At 52.5% G+C, this 12,973-nt stretch overlaps 1 protein-coding gene across 1 annotated transcript in view; it reads right to left on the reverse strand.

The window, feature by feature from the left end:
• Positions 1–12,956, reverse strand: part of LOC116463723 (solute carrier family 2, facilitated glucose transporter member 1) — a 31,901-nt gene extending 18,945 nt beyond the window's left edge. Inside the window, exon 1 of the mRNA XM_032146956.2 lies at positions 12,729–12,956. Coding sequence (XP_032002847.1) covers positions 12,729–12,746 — 18 coding nt within the window. The 5' untranslated portion in view covers positions 12,747–12,956. The remainder of the gene's footprint in view (positions 1–12,728) is intronic.
• Positions 12,957–12,973: the final 17 nt, after the last annotated feature.

Consider the following 12,973-nt stretch of genomic DNA (forward strand, 5'->3'; position numbering starts at 1 on the left):
CCTAAATCCTCTGCATTGCCCAACTAGAAAGACAGCCCCTACCCCCCGTATGTCCTGGCACTGCCCCCAGAATCTCCCTTCTCTCAATTCTCTGGGGAGCCTTCAGAGCTGTTGTTCTGAGTGGGTAGTGAGCAGCTGACAAATTTCTGGGGGACCCCAGCGACACACCAGGTCAAGCCTAATTCATAGGGTGGACGCTAATTCAGAGGCTGTGGCAAGGCACTAAGCATCACCAGGAGGGCTCACTGAACAGTGACTGCTAGGCCTGCCACGTGCTGGGCTTTCTGCCTGCGGAATTACCTGCATTTGCTCATGGGATGCAAAGTATATACTGTATTTTTCTGGAACACATTAGAATAGATTAAAAAACAAGCAATGCAGCGACATCGATCTATGATTTAAGAAAACATGGCATAGTTATATAATGGAATACATAACCTGGGACTTCGAGGCCGCAGTGAGCTGTGATCACCCCATGGCACTCCAGCCTGGGTGACAGAGTGAGACTCTGTCCCAAAAAACAAAAGCGAAACCAAAAACAGAGCAGTGTATATATTGTATGCTACCTTTTGTGTTTTAAAAAAAAATTGGCTGGGGGCAGGGGGAGAATATACACATCTATTTAAAAGAATGCACAAGAGGCTAGGCGCGGTGGCTCACATGTATAATCCCAGCTTGAGGCCAGGAGTTCGAGACCAGCCTGGCCAACATGGCAAAACCCTGTCTCTACTAAAAATACAAAAATTAGCTGGGCATGGTGGTGCATGCCTGCAGTCCCAACTACTTGGGAGGCTGAGGGACAAGAATCACTTTATGTGGGAGATGAACATTTTATAGCCTTTGGCACTTTTTTGAATTCTGAATGGTGTGAATGGAATCACCTATTCAAAATAATTTTTATAAGCCCTATGATTTCATATTACTTAGAACAAAGCAATTTAAATAAAAACATTAAGTGGAAAATAATACAAAGGATCCACGAATCTGGCAAAAATTATGTTGGTAGAGCATGAGTGAATGACACTGGCTGTGTGAGGTAAATGCTATTATCACAGGCCCTGTTTTACTGAGGTCTGCACCTGATGTTCCAGGGGTCTGGAGCCTCTGAAGTCATCCCTGGGGCCCCACTGAGCAGCTGCTTGATTGTAGCCTCTGTCAATGGGGGCTGCTGGAGGCCAAGGATATACCCCTCCGCTGGACCTTGTCATCGGCAGGTCGAGGTCAAACTCGACTTTAGAAAACCTGTCTACCCGGCAAGGTGCGGTGGCTCACGCTTGTAATCCCAGCACTTTGGGAGGCCGAGGCGGGCGGATCACGAGGTCAGGAGATCGAGACCACAGTGAAACCCCGTCTCTACTAAAAATACAAAAAATTAGCCGGGCGTGGTGGCGGGCGCCTGTAGTCCCAGCTACTCGGGAGGCTGAGGCAGGAGAATGGCGTGAACCCGGGAGGCGGAGCTTGCAGTGAGCCGAGATTGCGCCACTGCACTCCAGCCTGGGCAACAGACAGAGCAAGACTCCGTCTCAAAAAAAAAAGAAAAGCTGTCTACCCACGCCCTGGGTCATATCCACATCCACCCAGGCAGCTGCTGCACTAGGACTCACTAAAATACCAGTGACCCATGCTCTAGGTCTCATGCTAAGTAGAGCTGGGGCCCCGGATGAAACTGGACCCAGTCCTGACACCAAGGAAGGAGTTTCCAGTCCAGTGGGGTGGGGGCAGTGGGGAGGCAGATGGAGATGAGAGGCTAGTGTGGTCTGGGCTTCAACAGGGGGCTGGTATGAGGCACTGTGAGAACCCCGGAGGCAAAGATTTCCAGTTTTGCCTGGGTACAAAAAAAGATGAGTTCCCAGGAGGTGACATTGGAGCTGGGCCGTGAAGGACACACAGAGAGTCTGCCAAGTGGGAAAGCAGTGGCAAGGCTACATTCCAGGTGGACAGAAAAGTAAGAAATGGGGACGGATCAGTCAGATTAAGAAACAGGGTGCTCAGTGGGGCTCAGTGCTAGGTGTAGGGGGAGAGACATGGTCCCTGCTCGTCAGTAGGCACAAGACACCGTGACCAATGTCAGATTCATGCTGCCACCCTGGTGCGCCCACCATAGCCGGCTTGATCATTGCTGGGCTTAGAAGCAGACCCATGTTTAAATGCAGCAAGCTGCCTCCTTTCACCTTGGAGTTGGATATAAGGCAGCCCTGCTCTGGGCCTTGGTTTCCTCACTTAGAAAACGGGGTTGAAAGTTCCTTCCTTAAAGGGTTGCTGTTAAGTTTTCTATCAGTATCCATCATGAAGCCTGGCAGAATTCCCTCCACAAGTGTTTGCTGGATCGGGGAAGAATAGCAAGCTACCCTCGATCAGGCAACCCCAGCACCATCTGCCCCCCCACCAGCCAGCGGCTGGAACTGGAACATGGTAATGAAGTCCATTCACTCAACGTGTATTTATTCTGGTGTCAAGCTGATGAACAGTTGGTGATGACTTAGAGAAGGGTACTAGCCCCACAGAGCTTGTGATTTTCTTGTGGGAGACTTTTTTACTGGTGGGGAGCAATGTACAGCCCAGAGTCTGGGATCCCCAGCAGCCCATCACCACTCCCTGGGGATAAGACTACTTTCTAGAACATTCCATTCTCTTCCAGGCCTTTGCTCTTGCTAAGTCCTCTGCAGTCTCTAGCTTATTACCCATCTGCCACTCAGTTTGGGAACTCCTTAAGAATAGAACCAGGGGCAGCACGCAGTGATCCCAGAACTTTGGGAGGCCAAGGTGGGCGGGTCATTTGAGCTCAGGAGTTCAAGACGAGCCTGGACAATATGGTGAAACCAGGTCTCTACTAAAATTACAAAACAAAAAACAAAAAACAGCCAGATATGGTGGCACACATCTGTACCCAGCTACTCAGGAGGCTGAGGTAGGAGGATCACCTGAGCCTGCGAGACAGAAGTTGCAGCGAGCCAAGATCATGCCACTTCACTCCAGCCTCGGCAACACAGCAAGAAAAAAAAAAAAAAAGAATGGAACCTGGGTCATACCGTGTCTGCAGCCAGAGTGACCAGAGTAGGCAACAGCACATACTAATTGCCAAAGAAAACCTGCCACTTTTCAATTTGGCTTTTGGGCAAAGCTGGCTCTGTGTGTATCTGTTGTGCCAGACCAGTGTTCATCCTTAGCCATTTATGAAACCCCTGACGAGTGCTGGAACATCAGAGCTCTGAGAGGTAAATACAGCACCCCACAAAACCCTCCACTCCAAGCCCACAGGGCTGTCGAGGAAGGACCTCTGAAGTCAGGCGGACCGAGTTCAAATCCTGACTCTCCTAGGAGAATCATGGCCTCTCAGCTTGGCCAGCGACTGGGCTCAGGGTTCAGCACAGAGAAGCATTTCTCATGTCCCCACCCCTCACCCTCCCTATCCCACCGCTGGGAGTCTCACGACCCACACCCACAAGAGCCCTCCCTCTCCCAGGAAGCTACGGATGAGGTGTTAAGATTCAGGACCTCTCCCCCAACACTCGGATGCCAGATGGCCCTGGCCACATTGTATAACTTGCCAAACACTGTGGCCTTTTGACCCGTGTCAGTGTGTCGGCATTGCGCTCCAGCCCCAGGGTTGGCCTGCAGCAGGTTCTCAATCTATATTGGCACAGGGAGGGCACATGGCTACTGCCACTCAGAAGCAGGGTATTCCTGGCAAGAGGAGGGTCCCAGGGCCGGCAGACTCCATATGTTGCTCCATCTTGTCCTCTTCCCACAGCCTCCCACATGGGTTCCCCAGGTGCAGGGAAGCAGGGGATGCAGGGCTTTCTAACTGCTTAGTCCACAGCTCAAAGGAGGGTGGGAGGGGATTACCTGAATCCATGACAGCTCCCTTTTAATTTGTTTTGTTATGTTTCTTACTCAATTAAACGAACTTCTGGGCATTAAAACAAAGAACCTCAAGGCTGGGTGCGGTGGCTCACACCTATAATCCCAGCACTCTGGTAGGCCGAGGCAGGCGGATTGGTTAATGCCAGGAGTTCGAGACCAGCTTGGCCAACACGGCAAAACCCTGTCTACTAAAAATACAAAAGTTGGAGACGGGCACGGTGGCTCACGCCTATAATCCCAGCACTTTGGGAGGCCGAGGTGGGCAGATCACGAGGTCAGGAGATCGAGACCATCCTGGCTAACATGGTGAAACCCCATTTCTACTAATAAAAAAAAAAAAATTAGCCCGGCGTGGTGGCGCGCGCCTGCAGTCCCAGCTACTCGGGAGGCTGACGCAGGAGAATGGCATGAACCCAGGAGGCAGAGCTTGCAGTGAGCTGAGATCATGCCACTGCACTCCAGCCTGGGCGACAGAGCAAGACTGCGTCTCCAAAAACAAACAAACAAACAAAAGTACAAAAACTAGTGGGGTGTGGTGGCACATGTGTATAATCCCAGCTACTTGGGAGGCTGAGGCATGAGAATAGAATCACTTTAACCTCCTGGGAGGCGGAGGTTGTAGTGAGCAGATATTGCACTGCTGCATTCCAGTCTGGGTGACAGAGTGAGACACTCTCAAAAGAAAAAAAAAATAAGACAGCCTTGGCTGCAGTAAGAAAGAAAGAAGCTCAAGAAATTGCAGACTGCTAACGTCAGCACTTGACGGGAGGTGCCTGAGGTCAGAGGGCAGGTGCCCAGCCTAGCATACAAACAAAAGCCAGGGTTGGGACTAGAGTTGTTTGGTTTCCTAGCCTGGCATTCTACCCTCTGACCAGTTCCATCCTGCCAAGTCTTTTAAAAAAGAAGAGTGATGGACTAACAGTCCGAAGCCTGACCTTAGGGTGACCTCAAGCATTAAGTGCTCCTGAAGCCACTTCCTTTAAGCCCTCCAATGATGTCAAGACCCCTGCATGACTGAACCTCCAGACACCCCTGGTTGCCCTCGAGGCAGAAGGCACTCGCCAGTCTTCAAAGTAGAACTGAGAGGAGGGAGCTGGTGCATTTATCAGCAGCAGCAGCAAGCTGAGGCACCCTGTCAGGGGCTGCTCACGCATTCTGATTTAACCACCATGAACAAGCTTTTGGGGAGCGATTGCTCCCTTTTCACAGATGACAAATGAGAGAGAGGGAAAAGCGTAGAACCAGGGGACTCAGGCTTCGGGGAAGCTTCCAATCGGGGGTCTCTGATGCCAAATTCTACGCCTTTCCTGCTCAGGTCCTCCCCCTTGTTTCCGGGTACTGGTCCCTGAAGGAAACAAGGTTTCTACCTGGTGCTTTCTATGTAGGTCAAATTCCATAAAAGCAACTCTCGGAGCCTTGCCCACTCTGAGCCGAGACAGCCCGGGCACAAGCTCAGAAACCTTTGGGCTGCATTTGCTGTAAGCCAAAGTTGGCAAACTATGGCAGCTAAGAATGAGTTTTGCATTTTTAAGTAGCTGGGGAGAAAAAAAAGACGACTAATATTTTGTGATATGTAAGAATTATATTAAATTCACATTTCAGTGACCATGAATAAAGTTTTATTGGAACACAGCTACACTCATTTGTCTACGGCTGCTTTTGTACTGCAACAGCAAAGCTGAGTGGCAGACCGAGAACTACATGTCCGACAAAGCTGACAATATTTACGCTCTATCTGGCCCTTTAGAAAAAAGTTGATCGGCCTCTGCTTTAAGCCCCACGTCCCCTGAGCTAGCTCCCCAGCATTCTCAAAGCCTTCCAGGCAAAACCACATCCTCCTTAAATAACCCAAAAGGTATGCATCCTATTATGGAATGTTAAATGTAAATGGCTCCTTGGCCGTGTGTGGGCGTGGGGCCAGGATCTGGACCCTGGGGAAACTGACACCCCTGAGAAGATACACATTTGGTGGTGAGACGGGCAATAATTCAACTAAAAGAACATTAATTTGGTAAGACTGGGCACATGCAAAGTTCACTGTCACTCTCAGCAGACACGTTTAAGTCCCAGCTTCTCCACTTGTGTGACCTTAAAAAAGTCCTTTCTTGGCTGGGCGTGGTGGCTCACGTCCGTAATTCCAGCACTTTGGGAGGCTGAGATGGGCGGATCACCTGAGGTCAGGAGTTCAAGACCAGCCTGACCAACATGGTGAAACCCCTGTCTCTACTAAAAATACGAAAAATAAGCTGGGCGTGGGGGGCGCGCGCCTGTAATCCCAGCTACTCGGGAGGCTGAGGCAGAAGAATCACTTGAACCCGGGAGGCAGAGGTTGCAGCGAGCCGAGATGGCGCCATTGCACTCCAGCTTGGGCAACAAGAGTGAAACTCCATCTCAAAAAAAAAAAGAAAAGTCTTTTCCTCTAAGCTTCAGTTAATTCTCCATAAGAGAGGATTTTCTATGAATAATTGATACTGCTAAGGAAAGATTATGCCTGAATGCATGCTCCCAACACTCTCCTAGTCAATGGAAATTCAGCGATACAACTACACCAAATCCCTGCCTATGGAACCTGACAGATTAGTTGAAGGCTGGGGCAGAAAATAAATACATGTAATACATCAGGTGGTGAGTGGTATGAAGAAGGTGATGGGGGGGTGCTATTTCTTAATCATGGTGGGACATGCCTTTAATGAAGTCTTATGCAGCTATTGGAAAGAACGAAACACATCTGTGTTTCACATAACACGTATGTGTTATGAAGAGTACCAGGGTAGATTGTTCAGGGGGAAGAAAGCAATAGGATGTACATATTGTGTAAGGAACAGGGAGTTAGTGAACTTGTATAGTGGCACATGGTTGTATGTGCAGAAACACTGCCAGTATTTACCTCTAAGGGTTGGGTTGGTGAACAGAGTGGTTTGCAAAGAACTATGTAGAAAGTGGGATCCAACTACACAAATATTTTATTTATAGGCATGTAGCTACACATGCACAAAAAGTCTTTAGGGTAAACACCAAACTGTCAAAACTAGAAGACACTCTTTCATTTATTATGCTTCTCTGTAGTTGGCTCTGTAACTTCTGCAATTTTTTTAATCCAATTTTTTTTCCAGTCACATCTAAGAACTTTATTGGACACAGCTTGGATGCCAGGACCTGGTAGGCCCCACACACTGCCTGCTAGGCCCTGGACTGTCCAGGGCTGGAGTAAGGGTAGTTCATTCAAGGAAGTATCAGACCACATGGTAACCCCACAATGCAACACTGTGGTTAGAGACTTTATATAGCTGGGAGATGGAGGGCTGCCCCACAGATGTATGAACAGGTCCAATCTTCCACAAATAAACCTACAGTGGAGAGGAAAATGACACTGGAATTCATCCTTAGACACAGAGTACCCTAGATGGGAGGGGGCATCCTCACTGGTCAGGGGGCCAGGATGGGTGACGAGGGGGCCCAGATGTCCACAGCATGGGGCAGGCAGGGGCAAGGATGGGGTCAACAGATGATGGGCATTTGCCCTAGGACACTGCATTCACAAGACCAACTACTGAAGGGACATGTGTGTCAGGCTGTTCATTCTGGAACGAGCAGGGGTGATCTTTATATCATATTCTGTGGCTGGTGGGCTCAAAGGCTACTTTGTGGAGAGAATGAGACCATGCAGTGAAGATGAGGATCAGGATCAGGCCCACAAATAGCCCGGGCTTCTAGGCAGCACTGTGTCCCCCACAGTGCTGATGACACAGCTGGCTGCCGGGCCACTCAGGCCCACACTCAGGCTAGCGCTTGGCTGGAGGAGATTCCCGTAGAGGCTGATGCAGTCAATCAGGGAGTTGGGGATAAGGACTTCCACCACCAGGTTGTGGACGGTGATGATGCCAGCCATGACCGCTGGGACACCGGACTTCAGCATCAGCTCCAGCCGCGTAAGGGCCAGGGCCACAATGCAGTGCTGCTCTAGGCTGTGCCACAGACAGCACACAGGGCTGTGGGATGGAGGCAAGGCGAGCCCAGAGCAGACTCTGTTTACCTGGGGCCAGAACCCTCTGGGAATAGCTTCTGCACAGCTGTGAGGGCCACACACAAGTTATCACACGCAGCAGGGAGCTGAAGAAGACACCCAGCTAGGGGCAGAAAGTCCTCAAGAAGAACTGCCACAGCTGGATGCTCAAGGAGCCCAGTGTAGCTGTTTGTTTCTTTCCGCGAACTGGGCCCCCCAGCCCAAGAGAGTCCACCTCTTCCTCAGCAGAGGTGCTTATGGCTAGCTGGCCTGTCTGGGCTCCCACTGTGCTATGAAACTCAATCTGTGCTGCTCAGCACTTCCCAAGCCTGCTGCACAGACCACGTGCTCCCCTGGAGCCTCAGTGCTGCTGACCCAGACAGCTAGGTCTCATCCCCAGTACAGCTGAGGACATAAGCTCCAACAAGAAGTGTGGCTGGCCTAAGGTCGAATGGTAGAGCTGTTTCTGATGGAGCCGTTTCCTCCCCACTCCCAAATGCCAGGGCAGGGGGAGATAAACTGGGCTAGGAGGCATAGGCAGACTTCCTGTCCAGCAGAGGCCTCAGTGGCCAAAAGCTCTATCAGCTGAGGCCTGGCAAGAGCTCTCTCCCATTCCAGGGTGCAGAAGCCCCAGGGAGGCCAGTCAGCGTGGTCACAAAGAGAAGAGATGCTGTCTTCTTTCTGCCCAGGTTCAAGGCCTGGGAGCCCTGCTCAGTTACTGCAAAACCCTAATGTTTATGCATCAGCTACTGCCAGGCCTGGTGGCTGGAAGACAGAGCCTCAGGCTCCAGTCCACCCCTCCCGTGGAGGGAGGTAACAATTGGAGGCTTGTTTGGGTAGCCAGGGCTGGGCCCGCAGGCCTGGACACAGCCTCTCTGAGCCCATGAATCTGGTCAGGAGGCCTCCCAGCCTCCGCCATCATGGGGATGTCGGTTACCAGACTGAGTGAGCGGCTTTATCACCTCTGTGCCCAGGAGTGAAGTGGGGGAAGGGGTGAGGTTGCAGGCCCCAAGCCAACACTGCGCACTTTCCTCTTTGTTCCAGGCCTCCCCAGCTCTGCCAGTCTTGGGGAAGCAGGGAGCTGGATGCCTGTACCCTTGGTACTTGAGCAGAGCTCTGGGCCGACACCCCGTGACCAGGAGGCACTGGGCAAAGCTGAGCTCCTTGAAGTCACAAGCTGATTAGGGGGGATTTGAGGCTTGCCCAGCTCCGGGGCAAATAGGGTCGAATCCCTGGATGGCTCGGTACTAGACAAGGATCATCTTGGGGCTGTTTACATCATTTGTACACCCAGACTGGCCTTACAAAGGGTCTTTCCACTTAAAATAGCCACTGCCCTAATTTAGGGCACGGGGCCAGTCTCACCACATCCACTGGGGGTAGCCAAGTCTCTGTTTACTGAGAAGGAAACCAAGGCTCCAAGGAAAGCCACTTCTTCAAGGTCAGAGTTTAGTGGGAACATCTAGTGTTTTGTTTCCATTCACAGTAGAGTTTCAGTTGTCAAGTTACGTCTAATTCAACTTTCAGGCTCGTATGGCACGCAGCAAGAACATGGCAAGTCCTGTGTCTGGGGATTCCTGCTCATTTGGAGTGGGTGGAGGATGGCACAGACAGGCGTGTGGAGAAGAAAGCACCTTTTAAAAAAAACACAGCTAGGCCGAGCGCGGTGGCTCACACCTGTAATCCCAGCACTTTGGGAGGCCGAGGTGGGCGGATCACCTGAGGTCTGGAGTTCGAGACCAGCTTGACCAACATGGCGAAACCCTGGGAGGTAGAGGTTGCAGTAAGCCAAGATTGTGCCATTGCACTCCTGCCTGGGTGACACAGTGAGACCTCGTTTCAAAAAGAGACAAAAAACAAAAAACTATGCTCTCTGCACCACAGAGGGGCTGAGGAAGCCTGCAGATTTCTGATTTTTCCTTTTCTGGAAGGTAGAGACTGGCCAGAAAAGTGATGAGTGATGGGCATAGGCAAGGCTAGTTATAAGTTCTTCACGAAGGGTGGGGTGAGACATCTGGGGCAGGGCTCACCCTTGCGTGCTGCCCAGGAGGGATCGTGGGCGAACTCCTGGCTTGGAGGCAAGGCGATTCCATCTGTCCCCTACTTCCTATTCAGCTAAGCTCATTACTGTGAGTTACAGAGGAGTACAATGGAACACGGGGAAGTTAGTTAACTCAGTTCCCATTTCCTAGGAGACAAAGAGGAACATAGCAGAACCAAGGCTTTGGAGCCAGACACACCTGGTTTTCAGATCTTGAGTGAAAGGCAAGCGATATGACCTCTCCAGGCCTCAGTTTAACATCATGCACAAAAAGGCTGTGCTTGCAGGTCAAATCAGCAGTCTCCAAAGGGAAGGGCTTTATTCCAGAATGTATATGGAATGATCTACACAAGATTTGGAGGGGAAAATGACTATAACTGCTGTCTTGTATCTATTTGTCTTTTGAAATTTCTATTTTATGAAGGCATATAATCTGTTAGTATCAAAGTGCATGTGCATGAATTTAAAAATACAGCCGGGCGTGGTGGCTCACGCCTGTAATCCCAGCACTTTGGGAGGCCGAGGCGGGCAGATCATCTGAGGTCGGGAGTTCGAGACCAGCCTGACCAACATGGAGAAACCCCGTCTTTACTAAAACTACAAAAACAAAACAAAACAAAACATAAGCTGGGTGTGGTGGCGCATGCCTGTAATTCCAGCTACTTGGGAGGCTGAGGCAGAAGAATCGCTTGAACCCGGGAGGCGGAGGTTGCAGGGAGCTGAGATTGCGCCATTGCACTCCAGCCTGGGCAACAAAAGCGAAACTCCATCTCAAAAAAATAAATAAAATAAATAAATAAATAAATAAATAAAAATACAGATACACCACTGTGAAAGAGGTGTTCCAACATTAATTACTGACGAGGTAGACAGTGGAAAATTTGGAGAACACTCCATGAAGAGCATCCACCTGCTACACTATTTAGAACCAGCTGGCACAAGGGGCCACCTTTGAAGATAGGCAAACTCTCTCCCTTCTGCCCAAAATTCAAGAAATGTTGTGGTGAAGAGAGACAGTGGAGACAGAAATGAAATTAAATCTGATGGGCCTGGGCTCAAATCCAGTTCAACCACTTACTAGCTGTGGGACTTTGGCAAACTTATTTCCCTTCTCTGAGCTCCAGGCTAGTGAGTAACCAGCAGGGCTATAAGGTCCGTGACGCTGAATGTAGTCTGGCTAAGAACCTGCTGATTTTCTCCTCCACTTTTCTGTCTCCACGTAGAATATTCACTTATCCACTCAACAAATAAATACCCATGTCTGGCATAGTATGCTGAATAGATAGTTCCTTCCCTAGAGGAAGTGACAAAAGTGATCTCTTTCAGACGGAAAAACTGAGGCCCAGAAGTTAAGTGGCCTGCGAGAACCCTGAGATATTTGGACTTCCTTGCTATTAGCTAGAAGAGCTTCTCGCCGAACTTTTGTTTAGTTATATCCCACCCTTATGGCTCACCTAGGATTCTGGGAGCCTTCCCCGGGAACTTCCCCGGGGTCTCACCTCAAGTGAGGGCCCAGGAAGGGTGAAGCAAGTCGTCTGGATTCATGGATTCAACAGGTGTGGGGCGGAAGGCCTTTTCCTGCCGAGGGTGCGGCCCAGCGTCATCCCGCTCAGTCCCACCCGGACACCTCCACAGCCAGTAGGAAGGGCAGTTCAGAATTCAGTGCTACCCCCGCGTCCCAGCTAAGAAAACAAGGGCCATCCAGGTGCCCTCCCAGCTGAGGAGATGGAAAAATCAAAGTATAATAGATAAAGAGGGGCCGTTTCAAAAGAAAAAAGGGACTTGAAAATATTGTAGACTGGGGGAGGAAGAGAGGTGGAAAGAAACAATGCCCTACACACAGGAGGGGCTCCACAAACATTTGTTGAGAAGAAATCGCTCTGCGGACGCTACAAAGATGCCCCGCAGGACAAGCCCATTTACACAGGAAAAAAGAAATCCTATCTAGGGAGTTGTTGGTCCCCAGAGTCCCCATCCCTCATTCCCCAACCCCGTGGCGTGCGCGCTTCCCGCTAGACTCCAGCCTGGCGCTCTTTCCTGGCCCCCGGATCTCCCGCCCCTCCGGTTGCGCTCCCCGCCCGGCCCCGAGGGTAAACCTGCCTCCGGGGAACACATCTCCGCGAGACTGGGCCAAAGCTCTGGGGCCTGCACTCCTCGGAAAGGAGAGCCTCCGAGACCGGAGGTTCATCTCAACCCCCGCGTTCGAGCCCAGGCCTGGAGAAAAGTGCCCTCCCCTCGGCCTCGGCACCGCGGGGCACTGGCGGGAGGAGTAGGGGAGGCCGGTGGGACACCTCGCACCAGGCCGCCCACCTACTGGGGCGCCCGGGCTAGGGGAGCAGACGAATAGCGGGGGCGGCTCCTGCCTCCTCCGCGCGCGGCCTGGGCCGGGCCGGGGGCTCGGCCCGCTCAGCCAATGGGCGCCGCGCTCGGGCCCCCTCCCCCGCACCGGGAGGGGCCGACGCTGGGCTGCCGCTGCCGAGGTCGTGTGCGACGTGCCGCGCCCGGGCCCTGTGTCCCCAGCCCCACCAGGGCCGCGTGGACGGCGCGGCGCCCCCGGAAGGAGGCCATGTGCTCAGTGCCGGCGCCAACTACGCACGCGGCGCCCTCCGGCCCGCTAGATCCGAAGCCCATCCCCACTGAGGCCAGCGGCCCGGCGGGGCGCTGCGCTCGGGTCCCGCACCGAGCCAGGCTCGGAGAGGCGCGCGGCCCGCCCCGGGCTCACAGCGCGGCGGGGCGGCGGGGGAGGCCCTGGCCGGCGGAAGGCGGGCAGGAGTCCGCGCCTTTGTTCCTGGCGGGAGGGCCCGCGGGCGCGCGACTCACCTTGCTGCTGGGCTCCATGGCAGCGCTGCGCTGGTGGCTCTGGCTGCGCCGGGTACGCGGGTGGCGACGGGCGTGCGAGCGGCGCTCTCCCGCTCAGGCTCGTGCTCCGGTCCGGGGACTCCGACTGCGACTCCGACTCCCGTCGCTTGGTCTCCTGCTCCCTGGCGCGCTCACTCGGGGACCCGCGACTAGCGACCGGCACGCTCGCTGTTACTACCTCTTGCCTCTTGCCAGAGAGCGCGCGG

This window comes from Hylobates moloch, unplaced genomic scaffold (genome assembly GCF_009828535.3).
Source record: "Hylobates moloch isolate HMO894 unplaced genomic scaffold, HMol_V3 SCAFFOLD_55, whole genome shotgun sequence".
NCBI lineage: Eukaryota > Metazoa > Chordata > Mammalia > Primates > Hylobatidae > Hylobates > Hylobates moloch.